Genomic DNA, 18,090 nt, shown 5'->3' on the forward strand with positions numbered 1-18,090 from the left:
CTCGAATAACGAAAAACGTCATTATCTTCCGTTTCAGTTCATTAACTCTCGCAAAAAGTATCCGATTGTCTTCATACTTAGTAACAGGGTTCAACGCATTAAGGGCTCGGCCAAGTTTGACAACCACTTTGATCGGACTCCATTTGGCAGATTCATTATCTGCAGTTTCCGCTTAATAACTCTAGCAAATATAAGATAACGCTTTTTTTCTTCGAGCACGACACTCACATGTTTAAACATAACCTCAATAATGTTTACCTACAATATTTGTTCTTCAATTTTTAATTTATTTACCGTGTTTTGTATTAGTTTTTGAGACAATGACGCAACAACCCTATTTTAATAAAATTGGCGCCAAAAATTAACCGTAGTCATATGAGCGTTTGACACAGGGGCATTCTCAACGTTATCCGAAACGAAGTGACAAGACTCTCATTGAAGAAGGGTAATCTATCACGTCATTATTGAACCACGTGCTATGTCACGAGAGCTTTTGCTATCATACTCAAATGAAATGCATTTCTGCTGTTATTGGTTATGTATGTGATTTCTTGACAAATGTTAATAAAAATTAATGGACAATGTGCTTCTTTTTCTTTTTGCCGATGAATGAATACATCCGTGTCATACATGTCATTATATGAAGATCCTTTACAAAGTACAGGGCGAATATAGCTAAATGATCCGGATGAATATGCGTCTCTTGTTGAGATCAGGTCGGCAATCAGAAACCTTTCTTCACCACACGGCATCCTTCAAAACAATGTGTTGAAAGTGTGTCAGACAGTAGTAAAAATTAATCACAGATAGTATAAGGAACAAACTCTTGAAGGCAAATACAAGTTTTCTTTATCGAATTTCGCGGCGTTTTCCGGACATAGTCGAAGGGTTTCGGGTTTTTTTTCCTAAGGGATATTAACGAAACGCTGTATTGCTAGTTTATGTGTATTGACGTTAAGGATTTAATTAGTATATTCATTTTACTTTCGGGTCGACGGAATTTGCCGAAAGAAAACATACCAAACTCTGTAATCAATTTCCATTGATGCTCATTATCATTCTTGTTTGCTTGATCAATTATAGCTATATTGCGTAATTTACTCAACATTAAATGGCATTGTTTTCTGTAGGTTGACAACCTTTCCCATGTGTGAGAGCTTTTTCGTTACTATATTTTATATACTTGCACGATTGACAATAATTACTAGTTTAAGTAAACTCAATCATCTGTTTTATCACAATTAGGAATTTTGAAGTAAATCACTTTTGATATAACTGAATAATTGAAGCTTAATATAATTGTAAAACGTGAATATTTCAACACTCTGGTTCTTAATGTTATTTCGATCTAAAAGTAAATAATGCATCAACATACTGTTTATAAAGGCCCGCGTATAGCGATATATGACACTACCATTGTTTTTGACACACGAACACATTAGATCAAAGCTAGCTCAAAGTAAACACATTTAATGAGTATATTTAGTAACATCTGAAAAATCCACAATCCAATTTAAGAAACTGAATGGTGACATTGATTGTTCGACTTGAATGAGAAGGGCTAAATAAACGGAAACATTCAGTATGATACTGAATAACTAGGCTTTGGTGTGTAATAAATAGCAATCAACCAATGCAAATATCGTATCTGTTTAAACATTTGCCGCATTACATTAGACGTTAATAGTCAATGGTTCAATAAAATCTGCCGGTTATAACTTTATTGACAGTAACCATAGAACGAAATATGTCATTTAATGGTGAAATGTTACAAATAGGAAACAAATATGAAAACAAAATAGGTTTAACTTTGCGCCGTTTACAGGAAAAGTAAAAGTACAACCAAATTTACAACATATATTTATAAACATTGTTGTACCAGTAACAAGTGCAAACGCCGATCCTGTTAGTTGGATCTAAAGTTCGATTAAATTTAATTCTCCGGTGAATAAACGAAATGAAGTTCCACTTATTTATTCTATACAAAATATAAAACCTTGTGGTAAACACCAGTCTCAATAGAATGCGTCACCTTGGTAAACACACCAGAATCACCGAAATGTGTTGTAGATAGAGCTCTGGACGTGTCATTAACCTATAGATTTATCAGAATTGCTATTTTCGGAGATATAGATGTCCACTGCTAACGGACAAACTGATAACTCTGGGTTTAGAAAGATGCGGGTTGTTGAAGACTACCGACAAGTGCTAATGCCGACATTGGGATCTTGCAGAGAAACGTGCTAAATCTCTCTGTGACATGAAGGATTTTTTTACATGTTTTTATTCACCAGCATGTTACAAATTTTGTCCTCCCGATGGAGGGCTTCCATACACTTCACTCTCTTTCATGGCTTCCATACCCATTACTCTCTATCATAAACTATTGATTTATATATTTTTTTATATTATTCACAAGTATTTGTTTTTGATTTTACTATCTTATACCTACTTATACTTTATCCTCCCCTTGCTCACTCCAGCTCTTCGCTATTAACATTCCATTATAGCAATATGTGGCATGGATCGGATAACCAACATAAGTATCATAACATTAAATACTGTTGTGCCAATTGGAATGTAAAATATAAAACATCAATTTCAACAAACTAAATATCATTTCACTCACTCACTTTCCCATTCATTCGTGTTGCGCGACCTTAAAAAGGGAGGTAACTACGTGGTACTGTCGGAAGTACAGCCCAAGGTCGATATTTTTATTACGCTAATTAGACTGCCTTGTGGTTATGTTTTTATTTCCCTAGTCCTCGATGTGACAACGTGACATTACATGGATTCGACCTAGATTTACATGGCGGTTGTCATCGATGAAACAGAAGACGGTTTCCCTTCCGGGACACTTGGTCTTATTTTCCCTGTACTTTTTTCATGGTCTCTATGTAAATCTTTCTCCTTTTTTCTCTAGTTTTACCATTTTTAAATTCGATTTTTTGTTTTGTTGACACAATCGTACTCTCTTGTTGTTTTATTGGTTATCGTCCCTGCATATTTAAGTGATACATGTGTTCAGATATACACAGATATAGACTCATAACCTCAACTTACACAATTATCAGGTCTTAGTCAATATGTATGATGCCGGAACAGTTGCGAAAATAACAACTACAAAAGTGTCATATTTGTGTACAGACCATACACAACACTGACAAGTTTCTATAACACTGTTAAATTGGCGGGATGACGATGAACCAGCGTAATTCTTAAAAAAGGCAAAACAACTTTATCTTTTTTGTACTTCCATACAAAAAGATTTCCTCTTTTTCACAATTGTCTGCCTTACGGAGTGACTAGTCTTTTCACTGTAGCAATGTAAATAGGAAAGACATTTATCTATCATAGTTCATAGACTCGTCTGCCATTGGAAGTTTTTTTCACTTGCGCTGATATTTCTGGTTTTTATTTTTAAGCATAGTTGTTTGTTTAGTAAGAATATTATGTGCAAGAACAGCATAATTGCAAGTACCATAAATTACTTCATCTATCTGGAAAAAGAACTTGCGTAGCTATACTCTTTTGGAAAGCAGATATTTTTTTTAAATAGGAAGTCACACTAAGGAAGCCGTAAAATGCTAAATTTCGTATTTTGTAATTTTTATGCCGTCCTTTGTATTTTTATTACTTGTATCTTTTACACCTGATCTTCTTAAGCAAATACATTATCTGACTGAACATAACAAGTATTTCCATTGTGCTTAAACCGGAGATGTGCAGTGACGTCATCACATCATGTGCACATGCACACGCCACGATAGATGACTTGTTGAGAATGAGGGATACTCTGTTCCAGAACTAAACCATGCACACCACAGTTGATGTGTACCTCATCTCTATTTTATACCTTGACGAAGTAACTGGGACAATCACCCTGAATAATTTGTCTCGATCTCATGGATCTCATCAAACATGTGGAACCTTAATTCACCTGACAAGACGTTCTGCTTATTTCATCATATCCATGACTTTGCAGTGCAGCTTATATGCTTCCTCAAACCTTTCGTGTTCCTTCTGCCGTCCCAAAATAGATTTATTTGCCACCGTTGGCCTGCCCCTGTACAGACTCTTGAAACAATGAATAAATGATGGGTTCTATTTTATATAAAGACGTTGAGGTCTAAGAAATGCCACTGGTGTAAAAGACGATAAACTACCCATATTTCTCTTTCTTTCAGGTTTTCAGACTAATTAGAAAATAAGGGAATTCATTACCAAATTCGAGTTATGTCAGTGTGACATTAAAGCCGCTCACCACTTTAAAGTTAATTGCTTCAGTAACACGTTGAGCATCAATATCTACTATAATACCTCAGATATGTGTTCTGCTTATTGAAAACCAGGTCATTTGATTATGTTGCCTTTGGAATTCCCAAAATCAATCACCTCTTAAATGATGCCTTAAAAACATTCTCCCTCTCCTCCTTTTTCACCCTCTATAAGTGTGACGCATTGTTGTAATTTTCATTAATAAGCATCCTCCGATGATGTGACATGAGCATTTACGTGCATAATGGCATTCGGTGAATGAATAATAAAGAATAGGTTCATTTTGTGCTTGTGAAATGAAGGATAATTAACAGTAGTGAGAAAACATGCATGGAGAAAAGATTGTACTCCTTTTATTTTTATTTATTTTTATTCATATCAATAATAATTATTAATATATGTAGTGACTTTATTTACTGTCATTGAATATACAAAATCTCACAAATGTTTTTGGAATATATTTGAATGATATTTCTCAAATTCGACTTTATCAACGAAAGAGTTATTTCCCTTACACCGGATTGGATAATATTTTGACACGGCGCGAATTCTTGTCAAACAGCAGCGGCAGTTGTGTTATGTTCTTAAATTGTTACATTTTTCATAGATAAATACACCAGAAAAAACAAAAATGTTTGATAAGCATACACGTTTCACATATCGTCTCGTCTCAGAGCCATTACCGTTATCAACCTAACTGTTAAGCACGATATGTCATATTACGTCCGTTTGAAACATCAAAATAAATATAATTTCATTCGTTTGAGGTACGAATTAGACTGAAATTGTTTTCTCCTGACGTATGCGTGCCGCATGAGGAGCATGTAGAGTCCGTGCTTGAGTCGCACGTGTGGGTGTGTAAGGTGTAAGGTGGTCATTCAGAGCGACCACGTCGACACGTTCACACATTTTTCTAAATTTTTGAGGATATTTCCTCTTTGTATCACTTTAACGAAACTGATACGCGATTATGATAAGTATATCTAAGTAAGGCTATTGATGTTGATGCACACTGAATTTGAATTGAGTATGTATATTGAGGATGCAATGTTGTTGTTTTTTTGTAATAAACTCAGTACGCGGCGTGGTCGTGCCGTTGCAATTGATGAAATTGTTGAGTTATTTTTTGTGACAATCAGGCACAAATGGTGCAACTGGAGAAAGGATATACTTCATCACTCATACGGTTTATAAGTATATATATTTACTTCTTCCTTCTACAGACAGCGTCAATCCTTGACAGTCTTCACATGTGCTTTCTCGAATCCTATGTGTTTCACACGCGTAAACCTCCTCAGACCTCAATCCGAGTTGCTAAAACGCTCAAACCCAGTGCACGAATTTCACCACCATAACACTCGTAGAATGCACCGGAGATACACATTTTGTTTTCAGCAATTATTTAAAGTATGGATTATTATTTGAAGAAGTGTATCAGAAGACTTTATGTAACCCACAGGTGAGTGTCGGAGATACTACTTTCTATTTACGATAACGAAACTATATAGCGGAAGCATGCAAGACTGAATTATGCGCACGCACCCGAACGGAAGTGGGTCCGTCATTTCATTCTCTGGACAGAATTAAAAGCCGCTCGGCTCTCGTCAAGAGCGGCTTAAAAAACAGGATTTTATTCAGAAATTTATTCAAAACATAATAACAAATTAAAAAGAAATATATATGGCAGACCTTCGGATCAAACTTCTAGCTAAATATACATATCTGAAAAGTCAGAACAGAATGATAATGAAAAATTTAAGTATATTTTGAGTTGTTTTGGCATACAATGTTTTATACGTGCTAAATACTCAGTGCTATTCATTACAAACCTACAATTGTTTTTTTCTGAAAAATATGATAACATACTTTTCAACAATATACCTGCATTTATTTATGATTTATTTTATTTATAAAATTATATTAAATTCGGTATTTTGCTTTCCGAAATCAAAATTTTACGAAACTTAGATACATGTAAAATGAAGTAATAAGAAGTAAGCATATGGACGTAGACAAATAGATGATACAAGCAAGGAGGCCAATTTTGGCCTTCTTAACTTACAATTTACAAATATCTTGCCAAAATAAATATACTAGGTGTGTGACAGGGGGTAGTAAAACATCGCATTATGTTTACCTAACCAGAATTATCTCCCCGGATTTTTTCTGCTGATTTGTTCCATATCAACGGATGTTCAAGACGGACAAAGCACCGAAACATGCAATATAAATATTATGTATAGATTTTAGCAATATGATTGTTTGAATTTTCGAAAAAAAATGTAATATTTTATTTGCATTCATTTATTTCATTCATTTTCTATTGCTCTATAGATAAATCTGAATTTGCTGAAAACACTGACAGTTTTTTACAGCAATCTTGCAGGGTGCACTGAGTTGTATAAACCTTTTTTATTCTGGTTATATATATATGAGAGTCGGTAGCATATATTAAATAAGATATACATTTTATTGTAATTGTTGTGTGGCTTTTGTGCCAGAAACATAATAATTATGAACATAATAATTATGAAATAAACTGTTTCAAGAAGATATTGCAACGGATGCATGTCTACTGTTCGTTACCAAGTTCTATCTTTGATCAAGATATCTTAGATATTTTACATTTATTACTCTACGACACCAACACTAAAATAGTCAAAACGCCAACTAAAACACTGGATCACAATATATACGTCACCCTGTATCAACAGTAAAAAGTGCGGTACTGCGACACCAGTGACTGTGTACACCCTATACCGCGACACACCTTGACCACGTCACCCTTTACCGCGTCACATCTTGACCACGTCACCCTTTACCCCGAAACACATTGTCCACGTCACCCTTTACCGCGACACACCTTGACCACATCACCCTTTACCGCGACTACCTTGACCACGTCACCCTTTACCGCGATACACCTTGACCACGTCACCCTTTACCGCGACACACATTGACCACGTCACCATTTACCGCGTCACATCTTGACCACGTCACCCTTTACCGCGTCACATCTTGACCACGTCACCCTTTACCGCGACACACATTGTCCACGTCACCCTTTACTGCGACACACATTGTCCACGACACCCTTTACTGCGACACACCTTGACCACGTCACCATTTACCGCGATTACCTTGACCACGTAACCCTTTACCGCGACACACCTTGACTACGTCACCCTATACCGAGACACACCTTGACTACATCACCCTATACCGAGACACACCTTGACCACGTCACCCTTTACCGCGACACACCTTGACTACGTCACCCTTTACCGAGACACACCTTGATTACGTCACCCTATCCCGAGACACACCTTGACTACGTCACCCTATACCGAGACACACCTTGACTACGTCACCCTTTACCGAGACACACCTTGACCACGTCACCCTTTACCGCGACACACCTTGACTACGTCACCCTTTACCGAGACACACCTTGACTACGTCCCCCTATACCGAGACACACCTTGACTACGTCCCCCTTTACCGAGACACATCTTGACTACGTCACCCTATACCGAGACACACCTTGACCACGTCACCCTTTACCGCGAAACACATTGTCCACGTCACCCTTTACCGCGACATACCTTGACCACGTCACCCTTTACCGCGACACACCTTTACCCCGTCACCCTTTACCGCGACTACCTTGACCACGTCACCCTTTACCGCGACACACCTTGACCACGTCATCCTTTACCGCGTCACATCTTGACCACGTCATCCTTTACCGCGACACACCTTGACCACGTCACCCTTTACCGCGTCACACCTTGACCACGTCATCCTTTACCGCGACACACCTTGACCACGTCACCCTTTACCGCGACTATTTGTTGACCATGTCGCCATAGACCCTATGGACCCCATGCCTTGGTAAACTCTGACGCCTTTGTAAAATCTGTGTATTGGTACCTATCACTCTGTATCTATCATCAGTACGTTTACTGCCCAATTTATTTTGGCAATGAACTATAGAGGAATACATTGGAACCCTGGCCTTCGCAGCTAGACCCGAACCTATTCAGCTTGATCATTGTTTACCTTTTAAGAGGTGTTTTCTCCACTTTGACAGCCGGAGTAAGAGCGCGCTTTTCAACTGGTAGAACCTCCATTCATATACCTAGCCATATAATAAAATGCCTTCTTTCATAAGGCAATCTAAAATATCCTTACTTCCAAACCCCAAAGAAATAACTAAAGCAAGTATATACTATATATCATACATTGAACAATACAATTAACAAAGAATCAGCCTCTTAATTATGAAGAAAAAACTCAACACACCCCTAATCAATTCAACCCCAAATATTTATAACATACAAATGTAAGATTATTATAGGGTTCTAGTATGTATCATATGTACACAAAAAGAGAATTGATGACATAATGAAGCCGATATATAACAAGGCCATAGTGGCGTACTCATCAACAATATGCTATTCTTTCATCCATTTCTGTCGCGTGCAGCTTCAGTGTCACTCAAAACATCCAAATTATGAAGCAAGTTTCAAGAAATATTATTTAGTTTTGTCAAAAAGGGACCAGTTGAGATTTTGCCACTTTGGTATTGTGGAGTTGCGAACTCTATCACAGTTACCATGTAAGTGGGAGCAAGCTGACCTCAAAACATTGTATGATTTTGTTTAATTTTGGTTTGTAGATGTATTGCAGTGCAAGCTATCCATTTCATGTATCATTTTTGGAATATAAGCCTGTTCGGAAGACAGATCAAAGCAAAAAAAACTGTCTCTTGGCACAGTTTTTTCTCTTGTCAGCCATTTGTCAACAAGTCTCACTAGCGTACAGACAAAAATAAGTTACTTTAAATGTGTCCACACACGGAAAAGAAAGTTTGTGAACAATTCACACTTGCCAGGCCTGCTAATGTCAACATGACGCAATGCCCCTGAGTGGGGTCAGGGTTGCCCGGAGACCAGAGGGGGCTGTAAATCACCTCGAAGTCATCACTGTACTGCCACGTATTAGCCACATACTTCCCGGATACGTACATTTGATTGTGGGCGTTCCCTGAAAATAATATTTTTATTTATAAAAATAAAACTTCATCCTAATATTGCCTTTGACTTATAAAAAATCACACCATTTTTAATGGCATTGGTCCGACAACCTTGTAAAGATTATAAGGAACATCTGTAGGCTTTATTTGTCATAAAAGAAAGATGATTTCTTATTCCACGTTTACTTTATAAAGAAAAAAATCTGGTTGCTAATATCATTTATTTCGTAACGTACGGACATAAAGTCGTGTTTAACGTAATGTTGATACGGTGATAATTGCAAGATATTCACTTGATTTGATATCGAAACTAAACCTCATGAATGTCACCTGACCACACGTTCATGACTTATCCAAACAAATTTCTGTAGAGATGAAATATTTTAGTTAAAAAGATGACGTCATTGAATTAGAGACATATTCTGCTATAGCTAGCCCTTTTCCGATGTCAAGTTTTTTCTTCATTGCCTTACTTAGTATATCATTTCCCTCCACGACTGCCTGGAGACTCGCCATCAATGACAAGGAATCTATCTTGATGAGCTGTGAATACTGTTGGGTACAGAGCCTGACAGCGTCCAACTGGTTATGTTCACGTTCGTTCACCTTGTACAGTGTGTCTTCGTTCGGGACAGGTTTGAATCCTAAAGCTTTGTGTATGTCTTCAAATAAATAAACAGTTCATATAATGGTCATTCTTCAGATGAATTATAATCATAAACATGAGCCCTAATACGATTTTTTTTTTCACAAATCGATACAGATATAAATATCCGGAATACTTCGGAAACAACATCTTAATAACAACTAAAAATCTCTGATAATATGTAGAACCAGATTGGAACTTTACTTCAACATCAACAGGAAGTCAAGCCAAGGGTAGGCGACTCTGACGTATACAAACGAATGTGGTAAATTAACGATTCCCTGTCTATAAGTGCTTGAATATGAAACATGTATTATCTAATTTTGATTCAAGATTTTGACATGTATTTGCAGCTGGAATTCAGATTATTCAGGTTATTATTAATACAATATATTTCAAAACATTGATTAAGTTTCTTACGTTTGCGTGTTTCCCTAACGGTGTAACAGCCACTGACGTCAAAACGGAGAGATACCCAATTGTTCCAACTCATTGGATTAATCCGGAAGTACACTGCAGTGATACTTGGGACCACGCTAGCCTTAACTATGGTAGTTGTGTCATTGTTACCGGTAAATAACTGACAAAATACAGTCAGAACGTCAGGCTGTTTGTTAAGTTGACATATTTAAAAGAAATTTAATGAAGAGTCATACTTTCTATATCGACAAAATAAATACTTAATGAGGAAGGAAAAAGTGTCTCTCTTTATAAATGGAAAATCATTCTCAAACAAATCTTTTCTGCAAACCGTGCTATGAAATGTCAGTTAAAACAGCATTAGTTTGGGTGGTCGGATGGCGCAATGGATATCACACTTTCCGTTCAAAGGGTCAACTAGAGTGATTGATATAATAACTTGTTTCACAATTGTTATAAAACGAATAAAGTTTATATGTAAAAGGCTATAGTCTATCTTAGAGACTTGGACAATAACATTGTATATAATGTAATTCAAAAATGCCCTGCTGAATGGGATGTGAAAGTTTACATAATATTACGTCACACATATAACTTCTTCAATTATCGGATTTATGTGTCCGTATAATTAATTTGAGATGACGGAAAAGGTTAAAATTGATATTGCTTTTGATATCGTCGTCATATGACATAATATCAACTTCCTTATTCTATGATAAAACCTACCGTAGGTTGGTGGTCGTCCGACATCACTGTAGTCCAATTGGTACCATTAATGCTGTACAAAAGATGAAAGGTTTTCACCCACTGGTTATAGATTTCATTTCGACCTCGCAACAAGATCGTTTCTACTTCAGTTTCTCTCGGGAATTTAACCTAAAAGACAAAATAATTTCAATATACGTAAAATGAATGAAAGTTCATCTCGCACAAATATTTGGGAGTGGGTTGTTAATGTTCGTACAATCATAAATCATTACTTTAATGTTTTCGTTATTTCAATAATCAGAAACGTTGTGCACCTAAGAGCAATTGAGATTAAACAAAGAGCAAAATACTCTTGCATATTGCAAATATCTCATTTAAGGCTTGTACTCATCAGTAAATACCTGTATGAATTGTTGATTATTATTATATTGAGATGACCAAGCACCAGTAGTGCGTTTGGTATCACTATTTTCATTATATAGCCTGCTGTTTATAGGACCATGGTAATAACTAGTAGTCGTCCATGTGGTAGACACGTGATACGCCGAATCTTTCACACCATACAGTCCCGATACGAGGTAATCTGAGCACACCGTTATGTCTGAAGGAGAAAATTAGTGGGTCCTTTTATACTTACTCGTGACGCTAGGTTGTGTTTTATTTGTCTTGTTTTAGTGTCCATCTTATACATTGAATAACATATAAAATAGGTATCTAAACAAATTAAGTTTTTTTCAAATATAGGAAGAGTGGGAAAATGTATTTACATAAAAACAACAACATTAATAAATTACAACCTATCCATATGACATAAATATGTAACTTTTTTAAAATAAGATTTCTTACTTTCTTAGGTAGTAAAGCCTCCCCTACATTTGTATAGCAGATTGTTTATAGATTATAGGACTCTATATGTATCCATATATGTTTATGCATGAAATACAATTGAAAACATATATAAAGAGTAAAGGAGTGTTACAATAAAAACACCTACATATAATACACAATTTTATTTTAAATGGATTTACTTTTATACTATGTATACATGATTATACACATTTCATATCCTGATATTAAAAAAATAGCTAACTTATATACAATATATATCTATACAATTTTTATACTTAGTTCAATTGAAGTTCACTTAAATAGAAATGTAGATATAATTATTATTAAGTCAGAATATATATGGATATATATATTGCCTTGTAATAGTTTATGTCTTTGTGGTGTGATGTAAATGTATACAGTATGTGACGTTTAGTTATAAGTAGTGTTTGGTTAAAAAAAAAACTTCTCAGATACTGAACTCCAGAACTCATCCCAAGCAAGAGAAAAAAATCAAAGATGTGACACCTGTGAGAGGATATGTTTACATGATCTATGTATACTCATATGATATTTTACATGATGTATCTTTGAAGACAAAAAAATAAATAAAGATAAAAATAAAAAATAGGTATTTGTTTACATTTGAAATTACAATAACTTAACAGTTTTGGCAACTGTGACCTGTGCATATATTAGCACATGGACTTTTGGTCAATGTATGACAATAACTGTGTGACTTGTTAGCATATATAAGATGTTAGGAAAAAATAGATAATAGCTGTTAAAATATTTAATGTGTGATGTGAGAAGTGTGAATGTACTTGTATTTCAATTTTGTTAATTAAGAATGAGTTACATCCCTTTAACGTTTATGTTTCTAATTCTCATTTCAAAATTGATGCATAAATGTAAATCAAATCCAAAATTACATAACTCATTACCAAAGCCACCTTTGGAGAGAAGTTATAAAGACTTTGCCTGTTATTCCACCCAATTGTCTTGTAACAACTTTGTCAATAAAATTTGTTGAAACGCTAGGAAGTGTTTTGTCTGTTAAGAGACAGCGGTTGGTCAAAGAGGACAAGACATGATTACTTCAAACAGTAGGTTGTGTATGGTCTAAAAAAAAGGCACATACTACATGTAAGTAAAGTATCCCATTGGGTGCTGGTGGCTGTTATGAAAGGAGACAAATTACGAGTCGTGATATATAGGATTGTTTATTATATGTCAGCTTTTTGTATAATAAGAGGACAACTCTGCAAGTCAAGGCAGACACCTTCAGCTGTCACTCTGAAAATTAAGAAGAAATACTTAAAAATCACAAGTCAGGGTTCAGCGTTAACACTTTAGTTATCACTAACGCACTTCGTGAACAAGAGACCAAATGCCACGTTTCTCAGAGTGCATATTTTCTAATGAATTATTACTTCAGATTTTTATCTCAAGCAGTCACAATAATAGAAACAAGTTGAACTGTTTGCTAAAACACATACTTAAAAGTGTGCATTATGGGACAGGTTTTGTCATAAAATATTGAAAGAATGTGTGAAATGTGTTGTAAAAAATGCTTCCAATCTCAAAATAATGGATGCAAAAGTGGATTTAACTTTTTTTTCATTTCAAAAACGCAGAAAAAATGAAAAATAAACAAGACATGTGACCATTACAGGACATGTTTCAGACAACAATTGATCCGGATGTAGGTCAAAGGTCCAGGTCATATCTATGCATTTGATAATTGTATTATTTCTAACAAGCTAACCGATACATAATATTACATAATGATTTGAGTGAGAAATTTGTCGGGGATGAGAAAAGTGTACATAAAATGCAAAGTATATACAGTGTATATCCTTAGAAATGATACAGTAAAGTTCAAATAATTGTTAACTAAAGTAAACAACAGTTAGCATCTATTTTCGTTTGATGTGGAAGCGTCTTTGAGTCACGTTCGATAACGACCCAAGCCACCCTACACTCTGGAAGTTTATCAATTCTTAATTCTGAAGAAAATAATGTGGTCCTTACTTGTCAAAGAACCTCTTGACATTGTGTATCTGAATCACAATATATAGAAAAGTAGGTAACAGTGACCTTATTTTGCCAAGCTGCTGCTCAACCCAGAAGTCAAGTTTCATCATTAATAGCAATACCAACTGAATATCAATTTATGATGTGTTATGTATTTTAAAATGCTCAAAATTTGTTTAATTTACTACATTTGAAAGTTGTCAATAATATTCACATCTCTGTGTGTCAGGTCTAGTTTTATCTATTGATGATCATAGCATTTGTTTCATTAATAGCAATGTAAACTCAATATAGAATAAGTGTGTTTTTATTAAGAGTTTTAAAAATCTGTTCACATTTACTACATTTAAAATCCTTAACACAATGTCTACCATCTGTGTGTTCAGCCTGATTTTATCAACGCTGCCCAAAAAACACATTTGTCAACAACAACGTTTTATCAGCAACATAAAGATGTGATTGTTGGTAGAGACAGAGAATTTTAGCGCTAATCTGATGCAATACTGTGTTTAAACTCCGATAGAACTACACTATCTCTCCCGTATCCCTCATGTTCAGAGAACGGCTCTGAATATGACGACATGCCTTATGGCGGGAGTGTTCCGGTACACATACCTTTTATCAATGTGTGCGCTGTGTATCAGCGAAACACACCAAGCTGCGGACACTATTTTTAGAACCGCTGTATATATATACCTGTACTATCTTCTCGGTTAATTGTTTGCATCCTACTCGATACCCGATTAGATAAGTGTTTCGTATGGGGTCAGACATGATAGTTAAGTTAAAGTTATATGCAATAAAACAAATAGTTTTGGCATTTGTATTGGTGTTTTTCTTACAGTTTACATGACTCCTACATATCCAAGCAATCATTGACCCTGATATTTATGTAATGTGTTTTTTAAATTTAAAACAATTTCTCTTTCGTAAAAGAAATCTTTATATTAGGGTTGTCAACCCGGTCAAATTTTGGTAACTGGTTAGTCGAACAATCTTCCGATCGAGTAACCAGTTAATCGGTCAATTTGTTAATCAAATAATAAACAGCAACAAACACATTATATGTGTATCTTTAACGTGTTTACACCACAAACATACATGTATATATTGATAAATATGATAGTTAGCTCTCGTATTTCAAGCTTAACGCTGGAAAAGGTTGCATGTAACCTCAATAAGTGAATGTCATGGACAACAAATGTCGGAATGCAGTAAGACGGATTCAATTACAGTTAGCTGTACTCGAAATCATATGCGGTAATATTGTACATTCAGGTGTGAACACTTCAGATTATATTTCCATTTCGCATGTTAAAGCACGTTCTATTTCTTAAAGTTTATATTTCACAACATTGTATTCTGGTTTTATTTTAAAATCTGTTCAGATTTGTTATGGTGTTGGCAGTATATATTTGTCAGTATTTACAATAGAGTACATAATTAAAGCCAACATGTAATCCCTAAACAGGATGTTTAATACAACACTATCCGATTCTGGTCGCATCTATTGAAAATTTGTAGGTCTAAGCAAGGAAAATATGGGGCCTCAAAGGTGTAGGTAAATGACCGACTATTCGGTTATACATTTTGGTAACCAGTTCGTGGTCTTCCGACCGAGTAACCGAGTGACCGGTTGACCGTTGACAACCCTAATTTATATAAAACAATTTAGGGTTCATGATTGCTTAATATTTTTCAAGGGAGCAACTTGTTCATAGTTGCATTGATTTCATCAACATAACGTATTTCAAAACAAAAGTGCAATTTCGATTGGCATAACTGCGTAAGCCAATCCGCTACACCAGAAGTAGAAAATGGAAACATTAAATCAAGATACTTGTAACTTCAACACTATTCTGAGTGCTTTAAGCAATTCGTTCAATAAAACTTAGAAGGGCTGATATTTTCTCTACTATTTACCGGAATTTATTTTGGATGATTTTAAGATATTCACGGTGTAAAACCAAGACCTAAAACTAAAAACAAACAACCAGCATACTCAACAAAGCCGCACAGTCTTCTAAGCTCTCAACACGTTTAGTAAGGGCCTTGATTTCATCCGTCAGTTCAGACAGGTGGCGTGAATACCTTCGGTCATCGTTACACAGTTCCGTCAGAAGTGGCCTGATAATAGCAGAAACATATGTTTTGTGAACATATTCAAATGTTTGTATTTACATTTGCTTTGCATCCTTCCATTGTCATGAGACTTAAACAACATTTGCTTTTGTAACGTCATCAATGTCTATTCTGACGTCATCAATTTAATTGTTCTCAAAACCTAATTGGCTGTTCAAAGAACTGTTCAAAATAATGAAATAAAGCATAACTACTCTTTCAAAATGTAAATATAAATAATGAATATTTAAGCAAATATATTTTTATTTTGTCATCAATAGCAATGTGGGTTATAGGACCATAACAACATTTGATAAAACATTCATTGCTTAAATATACCAATAGTGCGCTAATTTAATATATAATTTAAGACAATATTTGTAATACAAATTGAAATAATGCAGATTTTTCAATGAGGTGAGTATGGGATTATATGGGCTTGAAAAAGCAATATTGAACTAGATGACGTCATCATGAGTCATCATTATGTAAGATTAAACGTAAGAAAATTATCAAACAAAAAGTACTGTATAGGCAGCGAGTATAACACGTATGACGTTATCATTGAAATAACGTTATAAAGAAAATAAAAATATTGACTTTTTTAACTGAACAAAATCTGACCTCCTCAAGATTGAAATCCAAACAATAATGATGATTGGAAATTGTCAATGTTACCATTTTAACTCATCGACATTATATACATGAGGTCATAAATTGCTACGATACTCAACATATCTTCCCAATAGTTACATCCTCTCTCGTGCACCTCAAAAGACTAAACTGAACTCTATCCGACACACACAACCTGTCCTATTTCCACTGTAACACACACAACACCGTTTGTTCTCATAACACTGGCCATTCTCAATTAACATTTCTCCCTAACGGTCCGTGCTTTTATTGATAACTTAATAAGATCTCCAGAACCAAGTAAGATGTCTCTACATCCAAATTGCACGCCTAATCTTAAGCAAATAAACTACAGACTCTCCGCAGACATTCACTGATACGTACAGCTGCAGCTAACACGACTAGAACCACCGACAACTCTGACCTCAACTCAACTTTTCTTCTTCTCTCAAAGCTTACATTTTTTCACAATCATATTAAATGAAGAGTTCATGCGCCACTTCAATCGTAAAAGAATTTAATGCATTTTTTTGTATAAAATATATCACTGGAGATAAAATGATATCCTTACCAATGAATAACGTGGAGAGTTACGAAATTAATAAAGCTCTGACGATTAAACAGGATATTGCAAAAGAGGCACATGTTACGATATTGACGCAATCTAGAAATTAAATGTCTTGACGACTTTTGCAAGACGAAATAGTTATTTGAAGTAACAAACAACGCTGAATTTAAAAAGAATTTTACCTGATTTGTTCTAGTATCCCCTGTTCCATGAGAGCTGATTCTACTGTCTGACGACGGTCAGATGACAGAGGCTGTCCACTAGAAAATCTGTTAAACGTGCTGGTTAGTAGAAAGACGCATAGGAAACTTATATTATTCATATTGTGTATGTTCTTGTCTTCAGCAAGGCCCGGTACCTGATGTGTTATGAAATGCAGTGACTACGTCGACTGTATTGTACATGGAGGACGTCGTGATATATATACGGCAGACTGTATCGCACACTTATAGTGTTCATACTGCGTATGTTGTTGTCTTCAGTACCCGATGTTCGATCAAATGCATTGGCGATGTCGACTGTATTGTACATGGAGGACGTCGGGACATGTACCCGGAAGATTATATCACACTTTATGAACAAACTTACATAACAACAAATTACACTTTCAATGAATGTACTGCCTATAACTTCATACATCAATGCAACACACAGAGTGACCCAATTATAATCCCTTATGTCACACAAGGATGAGATTATTCAATCCCTGATTATTAAGTTCTAACAAAGTATTTCAATATTTTCAATCCTTTACGACTTATATCTATAACACACTACAGGGTAGGACTGGACATTAACACATGCGGTTTC

The 18,090-nt window shown here is 35.3% G+C and overlaps 1 protein-coding gene across 1 annotated transcript; it reads right to left on the reverse strand.

The window, feature by feature from the left end:
* Positions 1-8,591: 8,591 nt before the first annotated feature.
* On the reverse strand, positions 8,592-18,059 carry LOC110465467. Its single transcript, XM_021521301.1, has 7 exons — positions 17,463-18,059; positions 15,961-16,085; positions 11,495-11,694; positions 11,112-11,261; positions 10,386-10,545; positions 9,793-9,981; positions 8,592-9,330 (listed from the first exon to the last, which is right to left on the reverse strand). The coding sequence occupies exons 1-7, from the start codon at positions 17,600-17,602 to the stop codon at positions 9,125-9,127; spliced, it is 1,170 nt and encodes a 389-aa protein (XP_021376976.1). The 5' UTR covers positions 17,603-18,059; the 3' UTR covers positions 8,592-9,124.
* Between the last annotated feature and the right edge of the window lie 31 nt (positions 18,060-18,090).

Source organism: Mizuhopecten yessoensis, unplaced genomic scaffold, assembly GCF_002113885.1.
Source record: "Mizuhopecten yessoensis strain PY_sf001 unplaced genomic scaffold, ASM211388v2 scaffold11081, whole genome shotgun sequence".
Classification (NCBI taxonomy): Eukaryota; Metazoa; Mollusca; class Bivalvia; order Pectinida; family Pectinidae; genus Mizuhopecten; species Mizuhopecten yessoensis.

Excerpts from the sequence above, each read along its gene's own strand:
- LOC110465467 (XM_021521301.1), bottom strand. The coding sequence starts at position 17,602 with ATGAATAATATAAGTTTCCTATGCGTCTTTCTACTAACCAGCACGTTT. Across the intron at positions 16,086-17,462 it reads GGGATACTAGAACAAATCAG|GCCACTTCTGACGGAACTGT; the intron begins GTAAAATTCTTT and ends TGCTATTATCAG. Across the intron at positions 9,331-9,792 it reads GGAGGGAAATGATATACTAA|GGAACGCCCACAATCAAATG; the intron begins GTAAGGCAATGA and ends TATTATTTTCAG.